The 22,500-nt window shown below is 41.7% G+C and overlaps 1 protein-coding gene across 1 annotated transcript in view; it reads right to left on the bottom strand.

The window, feature by feature from the left end:
* Positions 1-22,500, bottom strand: part of HPSE (heparanase) — a 35,551-nt gene that overhangs the window by 9,727 nt on the left and 3,324 nt on the right. The window contains exons 2-9 of the mRNA XM_008517195.2: positions 14,095-14,240; positions 12,240-12,365; positions 7,443-7,616; positions 5,977-6,145; positions 5,629-5,676; positions 2,943-3,036; positions 2,282-2,388; positions 1,068-1,182 (exon numbers count right to left, since the gene is read on the bottom strand). Of these exons, the coding sequence (XP_008515417.2) occupies positions 1,068-1,182; positions 2,282-2,388; positions 2,943-3,036; positions 5,629-5,676; positions 5,977-6,145; positions 7,443-7,616; positions 12,240-12,365; positions 14,095-14,240 (979 nt within the window). The remainder of the gene's footprint in view (positions 1-1,067; positions 1,183-2,281; positions 2,389-2,942; positions 3,037-5,628; positions 5,677-5,976; positions 6,146-7,442; positions 7,617-12,239; positions 12,366-14,094; positions 14,241-22,500) is intronic.

Here is a 22,500-nt window from a genome sequence, read left to right as displayed (position 1 = left end):
TTTTCTGGTGGCCGGCCCCGTGGCCAAGTGGTTAGTTCCCATGCTCCGTTTCAGCGGCCCAGGCTTTCGCCGGTTCAAAACCTGGGCGCAGACATGGCACCACTCATCAGGCCATGCTGGGGCGGCATCCCACATGCCACAACTAGAAGGACCCACAACTAAAAATACACAACTATGTACCGGGGGGCTTTGGGGAGAAAAAGGAAAAATAAAATCTTTGGAAAAAAAAAAGAATTTTCTGAAAGTTATGAACAGTGTGCCCCGTGAGCTTGGACCACTATAGATTAAAAGCAATTTTGTTGGGAAATCTATCTACAAACCACAAAAGCCTAGCTTATATTTTTGGCATGTGCTTTTTGCAAACTTTCTTAGCTTTCCTACAATATTCAAATAATTACCCTACAACTTTTTCTTAGAAAATGGATATCCTAAAATGCCATTTTGGACTATAAAAACCAAGGTCATACTTCTCAGGGCTATATCAAAACTATCCCAACTTTTAGACATATATAGCTTCCAGGTAGCTTTGTGGATAGAAAGGTTAAATTTCCTAGTTTAGCACCAGATGCAGTTGGAAGTGGGGGGAAATAAGACTTTATTCATAAATATCTTGTAGATTATTAACAAAATAGCAAATTCTTAGAGTGAGATTTTTGAACGAATACATGGTACTGGCTTATCTTAAAGTTAAATAAATTATGATTTCATGACATAAAAAAGTTTTGAAGCTTTGGATACTGAGGGCAATTTTAACTTTGATTTAGTTTGTAAAACATTTTTTGATCCAAGTTTATCTTGTAAAATTTGAATCATAAAATTTCAAATTACCCCTTTTAAAAAAAAAAACCCACACCGTGTCGCAAATGGCATTGACAAAGTTATTCCTGGGTCTTGGCTTCTTCTCTCGAGAGACAAAAATGTTAGACTGGATGATCTCGAAGGTTTCTTCCAGTTTATCGCTCCATGGTTTGACTATTGAGAGGAGTGACTGCTCAAAGGAGGTTAACACAGGGGCCCTGAGTATCCTCGACTCTGTTCACAGAAACAGGACAATAATGGCCACTTACAGGTAAAGGTTCAAAGTTGTCATCCACCAAGTGGTAGTTCCCGGCTCCGAAGAACACCTGCCTCATCACCACTTCTATGCCCATTCTGGCCGATAGGCCCAATTTATCCAGCCACCTGGAACAGAGTGAGGCCCAGCTTTCTTCAGGTTTGGAAAACAAAATAACTCAATTCTAATTATACACTATTCTGATTTATTCAACTATGTGGGAGGAATTGACAGGAAACCAGAAAAGCAATGTTAATTATAAATGTCATTCGAATGAGATGGCGACTCCCTTTCCCCTCACATTTCCCATACTGCAGCACCATAACAAATCCTAGAAGACCATTAACATGCTGTAGGAGTCCCTTCCAGGGTAAGACAACCTCTACAAAGCAGAGCAGACAAATGCCCACTCTTATAAGCAATACTTCTCCACCCGCTAGGATGCCCCACTGCCGCAACCCCTAGCCCCATGTGAGGTCTAAAGAAAAGAGTGCTTGTGGTCAGCAGTAGTAAAATACGAAATAAGCAGAATCACACCTAGACTTTTATGGACACCTCCCCTTCCCACCTTTAGTGAATTGCAAAACAAACATCTCCGTTCTTTTTCTACTCCTCATGTCCCTAGGAGCATACAGGATTTGTGCTTTCTTCTGAACTTATAAGCATGAGGGTAGGAGAGGAAAGAGAATAAGTCGCAACGTGAGGATAAAAAACTATAGATTGAAAGTGTTAATGGAGTTATGGCACGTAAGTAAACTAGTAGTTTAAAGCAGTCAAGTTTGTGGTGGTTGAATAACGAGGTAATTTAGTAAATCTTCAAATTCATTGGAAGGCCCTCTGGTGTGACCTCATACTTCAGGCTCTAAACTTCCCGGGAATATAAATAGAGCTGTATATACTAAGCATCCTTCTCAGAGTCAAGGCTCTGGATGCGCTCGTTTACAGCATACTTCTTTAGAGGAAGCCATCGGTGGCATATTTATGGGCCATAATTAAGTAACAAAACTTCTAAAGAAATTCATTCACACAATGATTAATTTGGAACACACGTTAAAGATGTCCAACAAGCTCCAGTAAATCATTTTCTTGCAAAATCTGGCACGAATTTAGAGGGTCAGCCACAGAAACTATCTTTGCTCAAATTTTTGGCTGACGAGCTATTTCAACTGAATGGAAGGATAGGAGAATGCTGTCATCTGGGCCCTGAGGCGAGTGTACTTCACTCACATAAAGCCAGCCGCAAAGGAGTTGGACAGCAAGGGTGCGCCACCCCCGTACGCAGAGCTTGTTTCTCCTAACCAAACCTTCTTGTGGGGTCTGGTCTCCTCAACAACCTACGGAACAGGAAAGTCTCCATGGTAATTGCAAACGAGTTGACCAATTAGGGTGCTGAAGATTAACAACATTCAAAGCCTTGTATTCCCAGACTCATCCATCCAATATAGTTACAAATATGTTCACGGTCATTTAGGTCTTGGGCAATTTACTTTTATTGAAATACTAGGTATGGAAGGAATGTAAATAATCCCATTCTTATGGCCTATCAGAGTTAATGCTACCAAAAGGCTATTGAAAGTATTTTTAATCTTTGATCGATATGCATGACCTGATGCCAAGGGGGGATGACAGTGAATAAGACTTAGCGCCTGTTCTCTAAAAGTAGAAAAACACATGAGTTTATATATATATATATATATATATTATATATATATATATATATAAATATATGTATATTTAAGATATAATTTATATCTAGATATAAATTTATATCTACAATATATATATTTTGGATACAATTTAGATATATAGATAGATATAAAATTTAGAACTAGCTAGACTACAAAATAAAGACTCTGGTTTTACATTAAACAGAAGAAAAGACTATTACCTGGAAAACTTTTTGCACAGATGAAATGAAAGTGTCCAACACATCAGGGTTTAGAAAATCTTCTTTGGTAGCAATTCGTCCATTCAAGTAGTAGCTAAATTATTCAGAAAATATTCAGGAAAAAATACCAACCTTTACTTTTAAGTTAATTGGCCAACCTTGCCCTCCTTTCTACCTCTTCCCACTCCCCTGTCATAAAAAAAAGGCAGAAGTTCTACTAAGGAGGGCCCAAGATGGAAGGGGATCAGCTGCTCTGTCTCGAGAGGACATGGTCACAAGTGCAGGCATTGTGGGTCACCCATTCTTTGGCAAGCTGGTCGGTTTTAGCTACTTGTCTCTTCCACGAGTTAAATGACAGCACGGCTTGATCTTGTAGAACCCACCATGTTATTTAAAATAAGCTTAAATCTTTGTTTTATTAATATTAAAATTCTAGCACAGTGCTGCTTGAGACACTGTTTCTTATTTGAACTACGAAATCAATCAGCAGTTAAATGGAAATAATTTTTCGAAAAGTAAGTGTAAGTAAAGCTAGCATTATTCTCTGAATTTAAGAGCAGGCGACATACATGCCATCCCCCTGAAAACAGGAACGAGACAAGGATGCCCTCTATCACCACTCTTATTTAACATAGTACTGGAGGTCCTGGCCAGAGCAATCAGGCAAGAAAAAGGAATAAAAGGAATCCAAATAGGGAGGGAAGAAGTGAAACTCTCGCTGTTTGCAGACGACGTGATCTTATATATAGAAAACCCCAAAGAATCCATTGGGAAACTCTTAGAAGTAATCAACAACTACAGCAAAGTTGCAGGGTACAAAATCAATTTGCATAAATCAGTAGCATTTCTATACTCCAATAACGAACTAACAGAAAAAGAACTCAAGAACACAATACCATTCACAATCGCAACAAAAAGAATAAAATACCTCGGGGTAAATTTAACTAAGGAAGTGAAGGACCTATATAATGAAAATTACAAGGCCTTTCTGAGAGAATTGGATGACGACATAAGGAGATGGAAAGACATTCCATGTACATGGATTGGAAGAATAAACATAGTTAAAATGTCCGTTCTACCTAAAGCAATCTACAGATTCAATGCCATCCCAATCAGAATCCCAATGACATTCTTTACAGAATTAGAACAAGGAATCCTAAAATTCATATGGGGCAACAAAAGACCCCGAATTTCTAAAGCAATCCTGAAAAAAAAAGAACAAAACGGGAGGCATCACGATCCCTGACTTCAAAACATACTACAAAGCTACAGTAATCAAAACAGCATGGTACTGGTACAAAAACAGGTGCACAGATCAATGGAACAGAATTGAAAGCCCAGAAATAAAAACACACATCTATGGACAGCTTATCTTTGACAAAGGAGCTGAGGGCATACAATGGAGAAAAGAAAGTCTTTTCAACAAATGGTGCTGGGAAAACTGGAAAGCCACATGTAAAAGAATGAAAATTGACCATTCTTTTTCACCATTCACCAAAATAAACTCAAAATGGATCAAAGACCTAAAGGTGAGACCTGAAACCATAAGGCTTCTGGAAGAAAACGTAGGCAGTACACTCTTTGATATCAGTATTAAAAGGATCTTTTCGGACACCATGCCTTCTCAGAGAAGGGAAACAATAGAAAGAATAAACAAATGGGACTTCATCAGACTAAAGAGCTTCTTCAAGGCAAATAAAAACAGGATTGAAACAAAAAAACAACCCACTAACTGGGAAAAAATATTTGCAAGTCATATATCTGACAAAGGCTTAATATCCATAATATATAAAGAACTCTCACAACTCAACAACAAAAAAAATCAAACAACCCGATCAGAAAATGGGCTGGAGACATGAACAGACATTTCTCCAAAGAAGATATACGGATGGCCAATAGGCACATGAAAAGATGCTCATCATCGCTGATCATCAGGGAAATGCAAATCAAAACTACACTAAGATATCACCTTACACCCATTAGAATGACAAAAATATCTAAAACTAATAGTAACAAATGTTGGAGAGGTTGCGGAGAAAAAGGAACCCTCATATACTGCTGGTGGGAATGCAAACTGGTGCAGCCACTATGGAAAATAGTATGGAGATTCCTCAAAAAATTAAAAATAGTACTACCATACGATCCAGCCATCCCACTACTGGGTAGCTATCCAAAGAGCCTGAAGTCAGCAATCCCAAAAGTCCTATGCACCCCAATGTTCATTGCAGCATTATTTCCAATAGCCAAGACATGGAAGCAACCTAACTGCCCATCAACAGACGAATGGATAAAGAAGATGTGGTACATATATACAATGGAATACTACTCAGCTGCAAAACAGAACAAAATCATTCCATTTGCTATAACATGGATGGACCTTGAGGGAATTATGTGAAGTGAAATACGCCAGTGAGAGAAAGATAATCTGTGTATGACTCCACTCATATGAGGAATTTAAAATTAAGGACTAAGAACAGTTTAGTGGATACCAGGGGAAAGGTGGGGTGGGGGGTGGGCACAAAGGGTGAAGTGGTGCACCTACAAGACGAATGACAAACATTAATGTACAACTGAAATTTCACAAGATTGTAAACTATCATTAACTCAATAAAAAAAATAAAAATAAAAAAGAAAAGTAGCATCTTTTCATGTTTAAAAAAAAAAAAAGAGCAGGCGACATACTCACTGATGCCATGTGACTGAGTCAATCACTCCTCCCCCAGCCTTCAGGAAACTAGGAAAAAAAATCCACTATGTTATCATAATCCTCATATGCACGATACATTCCCCAGAAATCGGCTGGTCACTACTTTAGGATCAGGCAAACACAAAACTTCCTAATTCTGGCACAAATTTATCATAGGTGCCCTGTGTCCCCAAATCCTTGGTATTCTGAGCCAGTTAATGTTTCCTCTTTTGGTAAACCAGCCGGTCACGCAGTAAATTGTTTTAATAACATGTGGGCTATTGAGGATTCTCCCCCAGAGAGAAATTTATATTTAAGAAAAGCGGTTCTGCTTCTCCCAGCTCTTACCTCTTCAGCATCTTAACAGTCTTTCCTCGAGGCTGGCCAACATCAGGACCATAGAGTTTTGCATTTTTGAAAGTGAATTTTCCTAGAAGTTTACGCAACTCAATAAAATCTTCTCCTAACTGCAATCCATCGATGAAAATACCAGCCTTCTTCCGGAAACTGTTAGGTTCTGGAAAACAGCAATTCTTGAAATAATCATTTGCCTAGAATTTTTTTATTTAAAAGCAAACATACTAGCAGCATATAAAAGCCACAAAACATTTCCAAATTATAAAAACCTAGAATCCAAAATCAATAAAAATAAAACCCCTAATTACAAAGAATATATTCTAGAGAAACAAAAATTTAAATTATATAATTGAGGTGTGAGGGGATATGAAAACAATGTAAAGTTAATAATGGAGATATTAAATCAATGGATATTTGGGAAATAGTCTGTAGTCTGTATCCAGTATTTAATAATCTGATTTACTTTAAAAAAAGAAAAAAATTGGGTGGAGGCAAGACTTTTAAAAACCAGTTTCTACACCAGCATGAAAAGCTTTATTATATGCAAGTGAGCCTGGAAGTAACAAAGTTGAAGAGATGGGAGGGAGGCCCATGAAGTGTCCACTCTGCTCCCCAAACACACCTTGTAAAGCTCTTCCCTGCTCCCTTCTCCTTCACCCTGGAAATCAGAGCTCTTTGCAAATTGGGGCCCAAGGAAGAGGGAAACATGGCGTCATCACTGTTTATCTTACTCTGAAGAGTGGAAGGAGCTGGGGATGGGTAGGGTAGAGAAGTAGGGAGGGAGGGATACATAAAGGTGGGTAAGAATGCGTTCAAATGACCTGTTATTCATATGGTCGCTGTAGGAAAGTTCTTTAGCATCCAGCTATGTGTGAATGCGAGTGAGGATGTGCATGGGAATCTGGCTAATCACTAGCAATTTAGTTAGAATGTACAAATTCCTTGCAAAAAAAGAGTAAAGAAGGAGACAATCAGGAGCTTGACCCAAGTAGGATTCTGTACTGGGAACTTCTAGCTTGAGCAGATCACAGGGGTTGGGATGCGGGCTGGGGTGGGGGTGCTGAGATTAATTGACAAGTTGAGAAACAGAGAAAGGAACGGAAGGGTAAAAGCAAACTGCCTGCTTTACAGTTGTGCTGAGCCCAGCCTGCAAAGCATAACAGGTTTAAGTGACCCTAGAAATCTCAAGGGAACCTGCCTGGGAGCTGTGGAAATCACTGGTTCCAACTAGCTGTTCTCAGCTCAAAGGTAACATAAACTAAGATTAGCAATAGCCTCTGGGACATATAAAGGAATTTTCCGCCATAAGCAATCCCAAAAGTTGCATTGTTGAACACTGGCACAAATGTGCCAAGACAGAAGTATATTTGCTAATATTAAAAAGAATGTCATAAATAGGAACAAATAATGCCAAAGGGGAATCTCCTTATTAATGAAATGTTCCCAGGGGCACTTACCGTTGCCCAGTTCCCAAGAAATGTTATAACTCCTGGAAGAGCAGTAGTCCAGGAGCAGCTGAGCGTTGGAACTGTTCCAGCGCAAATCTGCTGTTCGCAGCAATGCATTTAGACCGAAGATCAAGTCCAGGCCGGAGCAATTCGCAAAAGTATACAGCATATCCACTGAGCTTCCTAAAAGAAAAATGTCGCAATTTAATGGTTAGGTTGGCACCACCTTGATGAAGGCCTCCAGATTTGCTCTTCATAATGAGTTACCATTTCTGTTGTTAAATCAAAGAATTCCAGGCCTAATGAGTGACTATAATTACGAATAAGACACAAAAAAGTGTACTGACAAATTAAACAAAAGTCAATGTGACTTCATTTGATTCAGCTGTTGAATCAAGTCCCATGGATGGTACCAGAAGCTCTGGTCCGGCGCTCAGATTTCGTTCAAGTGACCTCAGGTGATTGGGGAAACTATGTTGTATGGCTCAGTGCTCAACGAGCACAGGCCAGACGGTCTTGTCGTTGGTCACCATAAACCCCACGCTTCATAATCTAAATGTCTCTACTCACAAACTCAGGCACAAATATTATGCTAAGTTTAAAACAAACTTTTGAAAAATTCAAGTATATGATTTATCAATTTAAAATAAGTAGAATTTTACATTAAAACATTGGCCTAAAGGGGCTGGCCCAGTGGTATAATGGTTAAGTTTGCATGTTCTGCTTTGGCTGCCCTGGGTTTATGGGTTCAGATCCCAGGTGCAGACCTAGATACTGCTCATGAAGCCACGAAGTGGCACGTCCCACATACAAAGGAAGATTGGCACAGATGTTAGCTCAGGGACAGTCTTCCTCATCAAAAAAAAAAACAAACAGAATAACAACAACAACAAAAAACTTGGCCTAGGGCTATAGGGCTGTGGTTTTGAAATTATGGGCCAAGACACCCTAGGGAGACACAGTGAATTCACTGACACGGTTGTTAGATTCAGCAAATAAAAATACAGGATATCTAGTTAAATTTGAACTTCAGACAAATAATGAATAATTTTTAGTGTGCATTCTAGGCAATGTTTGAGAAATAATTTCAGTAAACAAAAAATTGTTTATCTGAAATTCAGACTTAACTGGGCAATCCTGCTCACAGCGCCATCGCAGGATCTTTTAAATTTGCAGGGGAAACGGGGAAACACATCAACATCCATCGACATGACCACAACTACTACTATTTGGTTGTTTGGACCTAATAACTAATAAGAACTTAATGATCAAGACTCAGATATTTCTTTTGGGCTAGGTATACTGTGAAAAAAATTACTGTATCACTGAAGTGCCATAAAAATTTGGGAACTTTTGAACTCAGCTTTTTAAACTCTTAGCTAGTCTATAATCACTTTTTGAGAGTGGCAACAACGTAATTTTGAGTGTCATCTTTAAATCAGTTACCATACACATAATAAGTCTTTGCGATTTTTGCATATATTTAGAGTCGTTTGTTAAACAGAAATTCCCCCTTGAACTCTCCTACCATAAAACAAACTTACACCCTTTCGCCTTAAAAGTGGCTTTATTTTTGTTCTGTTTCTGAGTCTTCAGCCGGAATTACTGGGATCTCCAAAGCAGTGAAGCTCCAGATTCAATAGTGCTACCCAAGGCTGGGGGAAGAAACAACTCTAGCAAGCTGTTGTAGGTGCTTCTGACGTTTGCTACGTCACCTGCTTCCACAAAACTCCTGCCTATCATCAAGGAGCCACAGACGTCAGAGTTTGAAAAGCTCGGAGTCCTGCAGCCCAGCACTCCACTGAATCTTGAGCCACAGTTGGGACAACAGAGATCCTTTGAGATTATTGAGTCCTCCCCAGACGTCCACCCTCGTTTTTCTGTGAGGAAACTGACACCCAAAGAAATGAACCGTTCTGCCCAGTATCACTTAGTGATTTGGTGGCAGTGCCATTACTGGAGCCTGCTATAAAGGGGTGACTTGACTGCCTTAGTTGTGGCTATATTTTTAGGCTTATATATTATAAAATCATGTAGAAAGTGTCCTGGATCAGGAATCCTAGGACCTGAGCTCCAGACCCCACTTTGCCACTTACAGACCAGGGGTGACCCTTTTACCCTGCAGGAGCCTCAGCTGCAGATCTACGGTCCTGGAACTAGCACTGTCACATGCCTGTGAAAACCCTTTATAAACCATGACAAACCTTTACAGATATAAAGCCCTGTTACTGCCTGGCCCCTTTACAAAGGCATTTCAAAACACCTGGAATGTCTGCATTTTAGAGTATTTCTTCCACTCTACTTTACTCTTTCTCTATTTCTTCATTTTTCCAAATGTACTTGGAATTTATGTAGCTTTAAATTTTATTATACACCCACCTATAACATAAACAGTAAGAGCCCCCTGAATAAAGGCTGTATATTACTGAGTTCAAATCCACTTTAAAAAAAAAACAAAACCCACCCAGCCTACTTGCTCCTCAAAACGAGAACAGGAAGAAAACTCACACCTAATTATCCAATACCCAATGATTACCCAATCTCTTATATCATACTGTATGAAAGAGTGGGAAGATCCCTGGGATGAAGACAAATTAAATGACATTCAAAGCTGGCACTGACTCTCCCTGGCGTTATACCATGTACGTTTATGTAAGTGTGTCCAGCATCCAGCGTGGGAGTGGGTGTTGGCAGAGTGATGAGGAACAGAGTTGGGGAAGGAGAGCAAAGAATTAGGTCATTGAATCTGATTATTTTAATAAAGGAGGCCATTCTGCAGTCACACCCAGAATTACATCTGTAACATTGCTTCCTTTTCCTGCCCAAACAGGTTTACGGTGTCAGCTTATATTCTTATGACAAATGGTTTTGTTATCTTCTACTGAAGTGAAACACACCAACCACTGGGTCCTGTCCTTTGAAAACATACCTCTATCTTCTAGGACATCTGTTTCAAGGGTACAGGCCACTAACTAAGCAATTAACGTGTCCTTGCTGTACAGATTTTTGCTATCTCTTCCATCATAGGATGCCACCCCAAGTTACTCCAGCATTCCCAGCCTCAGCCATGGATATGGAACAATGTGTGGAAACGCCTCTCTGCGTCTGAGATGCTGGTCACTCTAATGAGGAGGTGTCCAGACGAAACACAGTAGATTCCGATCTATGTTTCCAAAGCATGGAGATGAAAATAGAAAATTTCAAACCAGAAGTCAAATATTCCCCAATACAAATAAAATATCTGTATTTGTCATACGTTTTAGCATTGCCAGCAGGGTGGCTGGAGTTTACTGACCCAGCTAAATAGTTAGCAAAAGAACTTTCCCCAGGTGTAGGAACTTGGAAGATCCAAGCCCCAGAGGCAGGAAAAATGTTGGAAACCTACCATTTTGGGTTGCAGAAAGATCACGTGAGGTAGCAAACCTCTTTTTAGAAAAATTGAAGTTAAACTGGTATAATGTTTAACATGACAAAAAAAGTGGGAATCTATAGGTTACTTAATACCATGTGGTCTTCTCTTAGCAGGCCAGTATCATAAAGATTTATCACAAATGAGACCTTATTGCTGTGGGTGTCTTGTACTTCTGTCATTCCTTTAATGGGATCTGAGATGGCCCTGCATTATGCCAAATTCCATTCAACTATAGGTCACATTATTAAAGTGTTGGAGTAGTTCTTCCTGCCCCCTGCTTAAAATGCAAAAAATAATTTAGAGGACCACAATATCTATTAGCATATAAGCTATTTTCCGATTTCTTATATGTCACATTTTTTCCGTATCTTATAAATTAAAAATCCATCAGCTACACTGAAATCCTGATATTGTAGAGTAAAATCTTGCAAAGATAAATAATTTACTTTAAATAATGTCCTTTAAAAATATTGACTAACCGGGGCTGGCCCCATGGCCGAGTGATTAAGTTCACACACTCCGCTGCGGCGGCCCAGGGTTTCGTCAGTTCGAATCCTGGGTGTAGACATGGCACCACTCATCAGGCCATGCTGAGGTGGCGTCCCACATGCCACGACTAGAAGGACCCACAACTAAGAATATACAACTATGTACTGGGAGGCTTTGAGGAGAAAAAGGAAAAAAATAAAAAAATCTTTAAAAATATTGACTAACCCAAATGAACTTCCAGATAATTTATTTTTCAAAAGTCAAAAGACAGTTGTAGAGTATCTGAGCAGGTTATTTCCTTAACTGAGATCTGGAGCAACATCATCCCTTAATTGGGCATAAAACACTAACTTTCAGATAAAAATATATTTCGTAGTTAAATACAGATTAAATTCCTGGTTAGTTGAGCTAGTCCTCTGTTTGCAAAGCTACAGAGGAAAGAAAAGGAGAAAACTGCTTGATGGCCAAGACTGTCTGGTATGACCCAAGATTCTCCTGCCTAATGATCCACCACCTCAGACCAGGGCTTATTTCTGGGAGGGGAGACTGAAGGGACAATGAAGTGAAAGGTTTTCACATTTCACTCTTTATACTTTTTGCATTTTACTTTTACACCAGGAATGTATCCACGTCTTCCTTGACTTCCTAGTTCTTCAGAGCAGTAAAGGTCATTATTAGCTCATGAATGATTTCTATATTTCACTCTGTGGCTAGTAGGCAAAGTCAGGTGAAGAAAAGAAAAAAACATAAGTTTTGGGTTCAAGATTTCCCATTAACTCTCGATCACGCGCGAATATTCTGCAGCTTCACACAACTGATGTAAGGTTTGCTAGATTCAAGCCCAAGTTCAAGCTATCCAAATATTTTGGGGCTGGGACACCTGCAAGGCGCCTTGCATTTCTTACTTGAATAGGTGCTGTTCTTGAACTTTTTCTGATATTGACTTCTGAGTAGCAATTGCTCCTGGAAGGGCCATTCCAACTGTAACCTCTTCTCCACATCAGAAGGGATGGATCCAGATTTGCAAATGTCTGCAAATTGAAGAAATAATTTAGAGAATCTGTTTTCACAGTGATAAGGTTGAAATCCCATATATTTATTTAGTTAGCTCTTTATGTGACTAAAGCAAGATAACTAAGTTTCCGGTTATGAGGTATGACATCAGAGAAAGATATATTCTGCTAGACATGTCAAATTTGCTGGCTAACCATTCACCACAAAAAAACAACCAAAGGGCAGGTTTCCTAAGGAGCACTGGACATACACTGGATACAGATACACTGGACATAACTTCAAGTTATTTGACAATTTAGAAGTCTCCTCAGAAACTTGAAATTACTAGAAAACTCCACTGAAGAAAACAGAGCTCAATTCTCTTAAGGTTCACTTTCAAAATACATAGAAATTTGTTTTACTATATATATATATACTGCTTTGTGGTAATTTCCTCTTGCCATAACGGTAGGACAGGAAATGTTGACTTTTTTCCCTCCAAATTTGGTATCGTCAAAGCTTCGGAGACCACAGCATGTGCACTTGGAAAAATCTGCCACTATCCTGTCAGGCAGACTGTGCTTCTTTATCACAAGGCAGCAGGGCCACCGGGCGCTTGTTGCCAGGGCTGGCTGACCCGCCAGTGACTTCCTTTCTGGGAAGCTGCACATTCTGGCTTTCTGGCAGCCGGAGCCTCATCCATCTCTCTGCTCACAAAGGACGTTTCAGAGGCACTTGGCTAAGCCCAGTGGCCGGCCTCCCCCAACAGGAGGAAACAAATTGATGAGCAAAGGACAGTTTCCTGCCTAAACTTGTGAGACCTTTTGAAGGCATATGGCTGACGAGAAAGGGCCAAGCCTATGCATAAACTATTCCAGCGTGTTCTTCCAAGGGAACGCTCCTGCTTTTCTTCGTTTTTTCTAATTACCGTTCTATCAGTTTTGGCCCAATTACTGATTAACTGTTCTAAACTTTTCCTAACTGAAGAAAATAACAGAAGGGAAATATGCAATGTTATTCATTAATATATACATTATACATACATGTTTATAATTCAATGATGTGTACGATATTTTTAATAATTGCTAAAATAACGATTTAACTTCCATTTGATATCTGTATAGCACTTTTGAAAGACACAAGGCAAATCCTCGTAGCTCGCTAGGCCGGGTCTCTCAGGTGAAGCCACAGACTTCCAGTCTCAGAATCACCTGAGGAGCTGGCTAAACTCATAATCTAAGGTCGGAGCCCAGGAATCCAAATATTCAAACTCACCCCAGGTCTCTGTGCATGGTCAATGAAGTTTGAGACCCACTGCCCAATAAACCAAGTCTTAAATTCATTCTTAGAAGCAGAGCGTATCTCCACGTGCCCTTATACCTTTCATCCACGGTCTATTACCAGGATAAACGGGCTTCAGTCCATTGCTGCGTCTTCAGCTGGAAATACCCTCTTCAGTTTGATGCATTTCTACCCACATGCTCCCTCTAAGTTGCTCTGTTTTTCAGCTACAAGCATTGCTCCAGTTACAGCACAATTAACTCTCAGTTATGCCCAGCACACCTTTCGTTGTGAGGTCTCAATTCATGAAAACATCAGGGGGAGGAAACCTGCCCTCTGGGTCCTCCTTTTATGAAGGTGCCTCCACGAGTCATCGGCCCGTAAGCTCTCATTGACTGTTAGACGTGAGCAGCACCACTGCCCGGAGAAGGCTCGGGACTGACTCAAGTTAACTAAAATATATGGTTAATCTTTGAAAATTGTCACCCTGTTTGACTTGAGATTGCCAGTAACTTCTCTCTTCAAAGGTTGATTCCTTCTTGGGATCAAAAATTAGAAAGTCCGTCTTGGTGCCACCAAATCTCAGGTACGCAGGAGACAAGCCTCTGGCCAAAGTGCGAAGCTTTGGAGAACTGTTAGGAAGACAAGCAAGGCATTAAAATGATTTTTCCAAGACAATCCGATCAAACATGTTTACTCCCTTCTCTCTCGGCAGCGCCATTTCTTACTGTCTAGCCGTACAGGCCTCCGAAGGAGAAGTCATACTGCTATAATGGGGGAATCTCTGACTCTGAATCTTTCTGTAATTGCACCATTGCTCTTCTAGGCACCTGAAGGCAACTTGGAGCCCTAATTCCAGCAAGAGCTGAGAGTCTAACTTGACAAGTAGGATAGTATTCAAGGACTTCAAGAAACTCAAAACCTTTTATGCTCAATGGAGGAAAAGAGGCACAAGAGTAGAAACTCTGGGAAAGATGACTCTGTTTCTTTGAAAAATAGATTGTCTTCAAAAATTTATGTTCCCAGAGAAGTTAAAAATGATTTAGGATTCCTCCTCCCCTCCCAATGAAAGCCATCCTTTTAAATTTAAATGACTTAGAATTACCTAAGATTCTCATTTCTATCACTGACACCTCCAGTTTGAGCAATTCTAAATGCATAGCTCATCAAGCCAGAAGTGCTCCTGATAAGGGCCCATTATGTGCTCAGAATGGTAACAAAGGCTATAGGATGGAATTAGAATGATTTATAATCCTTTCCCTCGGAAAGATGCCATGATTATTTAAGTAAATAAAACTAAGAAAACAGAAGACCTAGGCAAAGGGACTCCTGCCACACATTTCTGAAACCTCACACGTGTGATTCTGGCCACACAGCTCTCTGCAATGATCTTAAAACACATAAAACCAATGCTGTGCAGTTCTTGGAATGGCTCAATTAATCGGTTTCCATGTGGGTTTATTTCAAACAAGAAAATCATTCCAGGAGGACTACTTAATTGCCAATACTTCTTAACATCCTAGGAATTCAAGACCTGACCTACAATTTTAAGATGTGCTCCTGCTTAACTCTGTATAGTGCTAGTAAAATTTTTGAAAGATTTCTTTATTTGTGCTTAGGAAAGAGAAATTAAAATGTGGAACTTGGGGCTGGCCCGGTGGCACAGCAGTTCAGTTCACATGTTCTGCTTCTCCGTGGCCCAGGGTTCGCCGGTTCGGATCCCGGGTGTGGACATGGCATTGCTTGGCACGCCATGCTGTGGTGGGCGTCCCACGTATAAAGTAGAGGAAGATGGGCACGGATGTTAGCTCAGGGCCAGTCTTCCTCAGCAAAAAGAGGAGGATTAGCAGCAGTTAGCTCAGGGCTAATCTTCCTCAAAAAAAAAAAAAAAAAGTGGAACTTGACCAAAAGATGTCTCCTGCATTAAAAATTTCAGCAATTCTTCCCCAACATTTTTTTGGTTTGTAACTTGAGAGCTTTTTACAGTAGTTCCTAGCCGCTCTTGCCTTCATGAGCCTTTTACTCCATAAAAAAATTTAAAATTATATTCTATGGTAATATTTATATATAAAGACAAATATGTTAATGTCATACGTTAAAACATTTTCTTTGACCTGAAAGTTCATCTTCTTTGGAACTTAAAAGAACTGAAAATATTTTTGTAGGGCCCTAAACGTATCGTGGGTCCTGGCATGAGGAAATACTGCACAAAGTGAGACTTCAGAAAAGTACCAACTGGAGCTCTCCCTGACTGAGATACTGGAGCACCAACGGACTCTGGGAAGCATGGCGTCTGCTGTGAATCCCCTAAACCACTGGAAAATGAATGGAAATGCTAACTTTGACTAAGTAAGGATTCAGAACAAAGCCATTTCCACTTTGCAACAAACCCAAACAAAAATAAACTGTAGGGAGCGGGGCTGGAGCATTATTGTTTAATGAGCACAGAGTTTCAGTTTGGGAAGATGAAAAAGTTCTAAGATGGACAGTGGTGATGGCTGAATGACAGTGTGAACGTCCTTAATGCCAGTGAACTACACACTTTAAAATGGTTAAAGGGTCAGCCCCGTGGCCGAGTGGTTAAGTTCATGTGCTCCACTTCGGCGGCCCAGGGTTTTGCCAGTTCGGATCCTGGGCACAGACATGGCACCACTCTTTAGGCCATGCTGAGGTGGCGTCCCACATGGCGCAACCAGAGGCACTCACAACTAAATATACAACTATGTACTGGGGAGCTTTGGGGAGAGGAATAAAAAAAAATGATTGGCAACAGTGGTTAGCTCAGGTGCCAATCTTTAAAATGGTTAAAATGGTAACTCTATGCTTGATATGTTTTGCCAGAATAGAATGAACAAATTGTAGACATAGTGTGATTTCGACAATGAAGAAATAATATATATAGGAGATAACAGCGGTCATTATTATGTGGTAAGATGCATGGTAGACTCTTTTCTATTGCTTTTCCATACTTTACAAGTTTTCCATAAATAAGCACATGATATTTTAATTTATACAAGACAGTTTTGTATGTGTGTCTTTCTGTTTTTTAAGAATAAGTTAAGAAACCAAGGGGCTGGCCCTGTGGCCGAGTGGTTAAGTTCACGGGCTCCCTTTCAGCAGCCCAGGGTTTTGCTGGTTCAGATCCTGGGCACCAACATGGCACCGCTCATCAGGCCACACTATGGCGGCATCCCACATGCCACAACTCGAAGGACCCACAACTAAACATACAACTATGTACCACGGGGAGTTGGGGAGAAAAAGCAGAAGAAAAAAAAAGAAACCAAGATTTACTTAAAGGAGACACAACCATCCACTAATTTATTCAATAAATATTCATTGCAGGCCCACTGTGTGCCAGGCAGTATGCTGGTTGCTGGGGATACAATGGCAAACAGACAGAGATAGCTACTGTTCTCATGTAATTTATAGTTAGTGATATATACGAACAAGAAAATAGGTAATTCCAAAACAGTGCTATAAGAACACACAAAGGGGGTCTTAACTCAGACTTTGGGCTGGGGGTAGGGAGTGGTTAGAGGTTTTCCAGGGGAGGTGGCTTCACTGTTAGACACTCAAAAGGAATAAATCTTTTCCAGACCAAAGATAGTGAGGTGGGATTGAAGTAGAAAAGTCCGTGCAAAGACCAGAGGTAGACAAGAACATGGCACCGCTGAAGAGCTGACGGGCGTGGCTAGAGCCTAGAGACTGGGGGCAGGCAGTTGCTGGGAGAGAACAGACTGAGAGGCAAGCAGAACAACATCATGGAGGGCCTGTAAGCCGCTGTGTCCAGGAGTTCCAACTTTATGTGAGGGCAATGAGGAGACATGGACAGATTTAAAGCAGTGGAGTGTTCCCACCAGACTTTTATTCTAGAAAAGAATCTCAGGCTGTAGTATAAATAGCTGAATAGAAGGACCAAGACTGCGGTCACGTTAATGTAGATAGAAAGCGATGGGCTGAGCTAAGGTAACAGCAGTGTGGACGAAGAGAGGTGGATAAATTCAAGACACATGCGGAGGTAGAAAGTCTAGATTTGGGGTTCAATTGGATGTTGGAGAAGAGTCAAGGATCTCTCCTGGGAGGCATCTTGGAAGATGGTAATATTTGCTGAGATGAAGAATAGGTGATAGATTGGAGATGGGGATGAAGGCAGGGGAGAGGCTCAGTTGCGTAGAATTTAAGATGCCAATGGAACATATTTCCATCAGGCCCTTGGCCATGTGTGTTTGAAGCTCAGGAGACACATCCAGGCGAGGTATGGAATGGAGAGCCCTCAGTCTCAAAGTCAGTGACTGGTAACCCCTGGCCCATGCTGTCGAGACACGGCCCTAACTGATACAAGGAGCTTCCTCCGAGTCACTCCCGGCTGGCCCTGTTCCACTGCCTTTGGCCAGGCGCTGAGTCTCGTCCCTGGCATTTTGATTGTTTGATGATAGAAGAAGCCCATTTAGATTTGTGTAGCTGGTATTTTTGAGCAACTGAGATGGGTGAGAAGCAGCTGCTCTCGTTTCTGGGGAATGGAGGGAAAACTAGTATCAGGGAGACAGAGCTGTGTTATCAGAGATGTACATCTGTGCGAGGCCTGGGGCAGATGCCCCAGAACCAGAGCCTGGTTCCCAGAGGTAGTAACTGTCCCACCTTGGGTCCCTCTCGCTCACATTACTCTGTCGGTCTTCTCTTCATAGCATTCACTGCTCTCTGAAATTAGTTTCCTCATTTGTTTCCTTGGTGCCCTGTCTATCTCAGCTTCGCCCCGGATTTAAGCTCTGTGAGAGCGGGCACCTCCTCTGTGTGGCTCATCAGAATCTCCTCAGCACCTGGATAAGCATCTAGGTAAGCACCCGCACACAGCGGTGCTTAATAAATATCTGTTAAGTGAATGAACAGCCGAGTCCGGCCTGATGAAAGGGCAAGTGGGGCCAAAGACCGTTTTCTGAACAAAATTAAAACTCAATGTTATGGCTTCAGCTAAGGAAAGGAAATCACATGTTTTAAAGCATTGGTATTAAAGATCTTTTCGTTTGTCTCCTTTGCAATGGAATATTTTCTTGTTTTGAGAATACAATATTGATGCCCTGGGACAACAGCCAGATTTAAAGCAGCTGCAAAACATGTCATCAAAACAAAATTGATCAAAGGTACAGTATTTCTATCATATACACAAAAGAGAAAGGGAAAAAAGTCTACCGCCACTACAGTGACATGGAAATAACAAAAGACGCGGAAGAGCACCTGCCGATACGCCATTTCGGAAGCAGTTTGTTAGGAGGAAGCAAAGCCTGCAGGTATTTTCATTCTACCTTATGTGTAAAAATAAGTTGCTTATCTCTGACACAAAAGCAGAGGTGTGCCCGAGCCAGCGTGTCCTGGCTTGTACAAGCTTGTGAGAGAGTCAGCTGTTAAATTCTGAGAACCAGTCGTTAAACTTTGCCAGTCTGAAATCAGCCATGGGGGGTGGTATTTATCCTACAGAAGTCAGAAAAAAAGCGTAAATCAGCTCCCCCTCTTCCCAAAGAGCCAGTTGTGAAACACGTCCCAGCACACCACTGCATGAGCCGTAATTCAAGCCGTGGAAGTGGGGGAGACCACTCAGAGTATGTGAAGTGAAAAGCAGGTCTGAGTCAGAAGTCAGAGGAACACCAACGTTTAAGACGAGCTATAGAAAGAGACGGGGAAGAGGTGTCAGAAGCGGAGGAAACCCCCGGAAACAGAGCTGATGCCAAACCGAAGGGACGAGCAAGGGTTTCAATTGTCAACCTTGACAAATGCTTCTAGAAGACTGCATTAGTTTCCCAGGGCTGCAGTCACAAAGTGCCGCCAACTGGATGCTTAAACAACAGAATCTCTTGTCTCATAGTTCTGGAGGCCAGGCATCTGAAGTCAAGGTGTTGGCAAGGCCATGCTCACTCTGAAGGTGCTGGGGAAGGATCTGTTCCAGGCTTCTCTCCTAGCTTCTGGTAGTTCCTCGTAGCAGCATAACTTTGCTTTTCACAAGGCATCCTCTCTGTGTCATGTCTGTCTCCAAATTTCCCCTTCTCACAAGAACATCAGTCATACACGATCAGGGCCCTCTTCATTCCAGGCTGACCTAATCTTCACTAATTACATCTGCAATGACCCTATTTCCAAACACGTCATATGCTGAGGTACTGGGATTAGGACTTCAACATATGGATTTTATAGGGACACTCAGAGATTCAACCCATAACAGAGACCAAATCAGGATTGAAATGTATTCATTGGATTTTGCAATAAAAGAAGGTCATTGATGATCCTGGAGAGATTGATTTTAGTGACACCATGACAGGGACATCCTGAGGGTGGAACAAGGAAGGAATGAGCAGTAAGGAAGGCTGCAGAGGGGAGGAGAGAAGCAGGGCAGTCGCTGCAGAGACATACGTGCCGGGAGGTGTTTGAGATGGGAAAGACTTGAGGACGTGTATAGGCCGATAGCAAGGAGCCAATAAAAAGGGAGAGTTAAAGATACAGGAAAGAGGGGCTGGCCCAGTGGAGCAGCGGGTAAGCTCACAAGTTCTGCTTCGGCAGGCCAGGGTTCGCTGGTTCAGATCCCAGGTGCAGACATGGCACCGCTTGGCAAGCCATGTGTGGTAGGCGTCCCACATATAAAGTAGAGGAAGATAGACATGGATGTTAGCTCAGGGCCAGTCTTCCTCAGCAAAAAGAGGAGGATTGGTGGCAGATGTTAGCTTAGGGCTAATCTTCCCCCCCCAAAAAAAGATACAGGAAAGAGAAGAGATGACTGCTAGAGCAAGTCCTTGGGGAGGCAGGAGGGGCAGGACCCAGAGCAGAGCTGGAAGAACTGGCCTGAGAAGAGAGAAAGGAAGAATGCTGGATATGGTCATGGTATGTCCACAGGTTTGATGTAGGAAGAAAAGTAAGTTTCTGTCTAGTGACTTCATTTTCTTTGGAGAACAGAAGTGTGGTCATAGGCCAACAGTGATGAGGTGGAGGATCCGAGATTGGAAGGAAGCGAAGAAAGAGAGGCAGGGAAGTGAAGAGTTACGTGGTAGCACTAAGGTCCACGTAAGTCTGGAGGGCAAGAATTTATGGTGCGACACCAATCCACGTGGCTGAGAGATTCCTCTCCCCAAGAGCCTAATAGCCCAGTTCTACAGGGTGGCCACTGAGACTGGAAGCAGAGGCAGACACATAAAAGTGGTTTATTAATATGCATTACAATTCAGGATTAGATAATATTTTTCCATTTCCAGATTTTATGGCCACTGTACAGATTCCAAACAGGGAAAATATAGGACTAAGCTAGGTTTGGGTTTTAGCAGGAAGAACAATGGTGACATCACTGAATGTGGAGTTGGGAAGAGATGCACATTTCACAAGCTGGTGCAAGCTGGTTTCAGTACAACAGTGAGTAAAGATTCTTTAAAAATGTGGGTGTGAAGAAATTGAGAGGCAGTTTATTCAAGGGGACTTGAAGTCATCTGGGATGACGGTGGGACATGGGAGTGGAGAGGAAATGGTGAAATCAGTGCTAGTCTTCAGTCAATAAGGAGGAGTGTGGAAGAGGGGAGCAGAGCACAGTGACGAGGAGCACAGGATGAGCATCAGGCATGGCGGCAATGGACTTCACACTAGAGTCATGACGATCATCTCTAACATGCATCAGGTTAGTCCAAACGCAGCATTTTAGGCCCTTTGCATAGATTATTTCACTTAATCCCAAAACAATGCAATGAGGTAGGTGTCATCATTATCCTCATTTTAGAGGCAAGGAACCTGAACAACAGGAGGCTAGGTGATCTCCCCAAGGTAACAAGCCAAAAGGGATTTGAACTACGGCAGGCAGTCGGGACTTCAAACTAGTGGGCAGTCGTCCAGAAGCTGCCCTGGGAACGCGAAAAGGCTGCAGTGCGGGAGGATGCGCAGCCTTTCCTCTCCTTGGGTCTTCAGAGAAGAGCCAGGTTTCAGCCGGGGCAAGGAGGGGTCGGGAACATTCTAAGAGGAAGACAGAGCAGGCGTTCCATCAAAGGGCTCCAGGGAGCACGGTGGAAGGTTTGGGAGGGACAAGGTCAGTGAGCTCTCAGGCAGGGGGAGAGCACTTCTCAGGGGTCAGAAAACATGAGTCTATAGCTTGGGATCATTCTGTTCTCTGTTTGCCCTGGGCTGTGGGTACGGCTGTCTGCAACAGGCACACCGGGGGCCTGTGGCTCTTTCCAACATCGGTTATCAGACGTGCACTTGACATTGACAATGAACACTTTTCCAAATCTGAAAAGCAGCTTTGTCAATGAAGACGCAGGAATCTAACTATTCAAAGTTATTATTAATAAATATCTATTGAATTGGTAAAAAAGAGATGAACTTTGCTGAAGAAAAGCAAGCACAGCTGCATTATTTCTGCCATTGCTGTTTAGCACCACTCTTTTGCCCTGTAGTCCTTAGGATCTCTACCCCTGACTCCACGCTCCACATGGTGAACCGTGCTCGACTGCAGTGTGGACTACACCATCCAAAACAGTAACAAGTAGCCACACGTGGCTGTTGAGCACTTGAAATGTGGCTAATTCCAGTTGAGATGTGCTGTGAGTATAAAATATACACCAGATTTTGAAGACTTGTTTGAAAAGGAATGTAAAATATCTCGTTAATATTTTTCTATTGATTATATGTTGAAATGATAACATTTTGGATATTTTATGTTAAATAAAACATTAAAATTAATTTCACCCGTATCTTTTTGTCTTTTTTACCATGGCTACTAGAAAATTTGAAATTACAAATGTGGCTTGCCTGTGAGGCTCACCTTATGTTCCTGTCGAGCGGCGCTGGTCTCAACCCTTCCATCTTGGAGGGCCAGGGCCTCTTCCGGCTCCGCACAGGCGGGCTTAGGAAGTTTTTGACTGGGTTATT

This window comes from Equus przewalskii, chromosome 3 (genome assembly GCF_037783145.1).
Source record: "Equus przewalskii isolate Varuska chromosome 3, EquPr2, whole genome shotgun sequence".
Taxonomy (NCBI): Eukaryota; Metazoa; Chordata; class Mammalia; order Perissodactyla; family Equidae; genus Equus; species Equus przewalskii.
The sequence above is the reverse complement of the archived record's forward strand: the minus strand, read 5'-3'. Positions and strand labels throughout refer to the sequence as shown.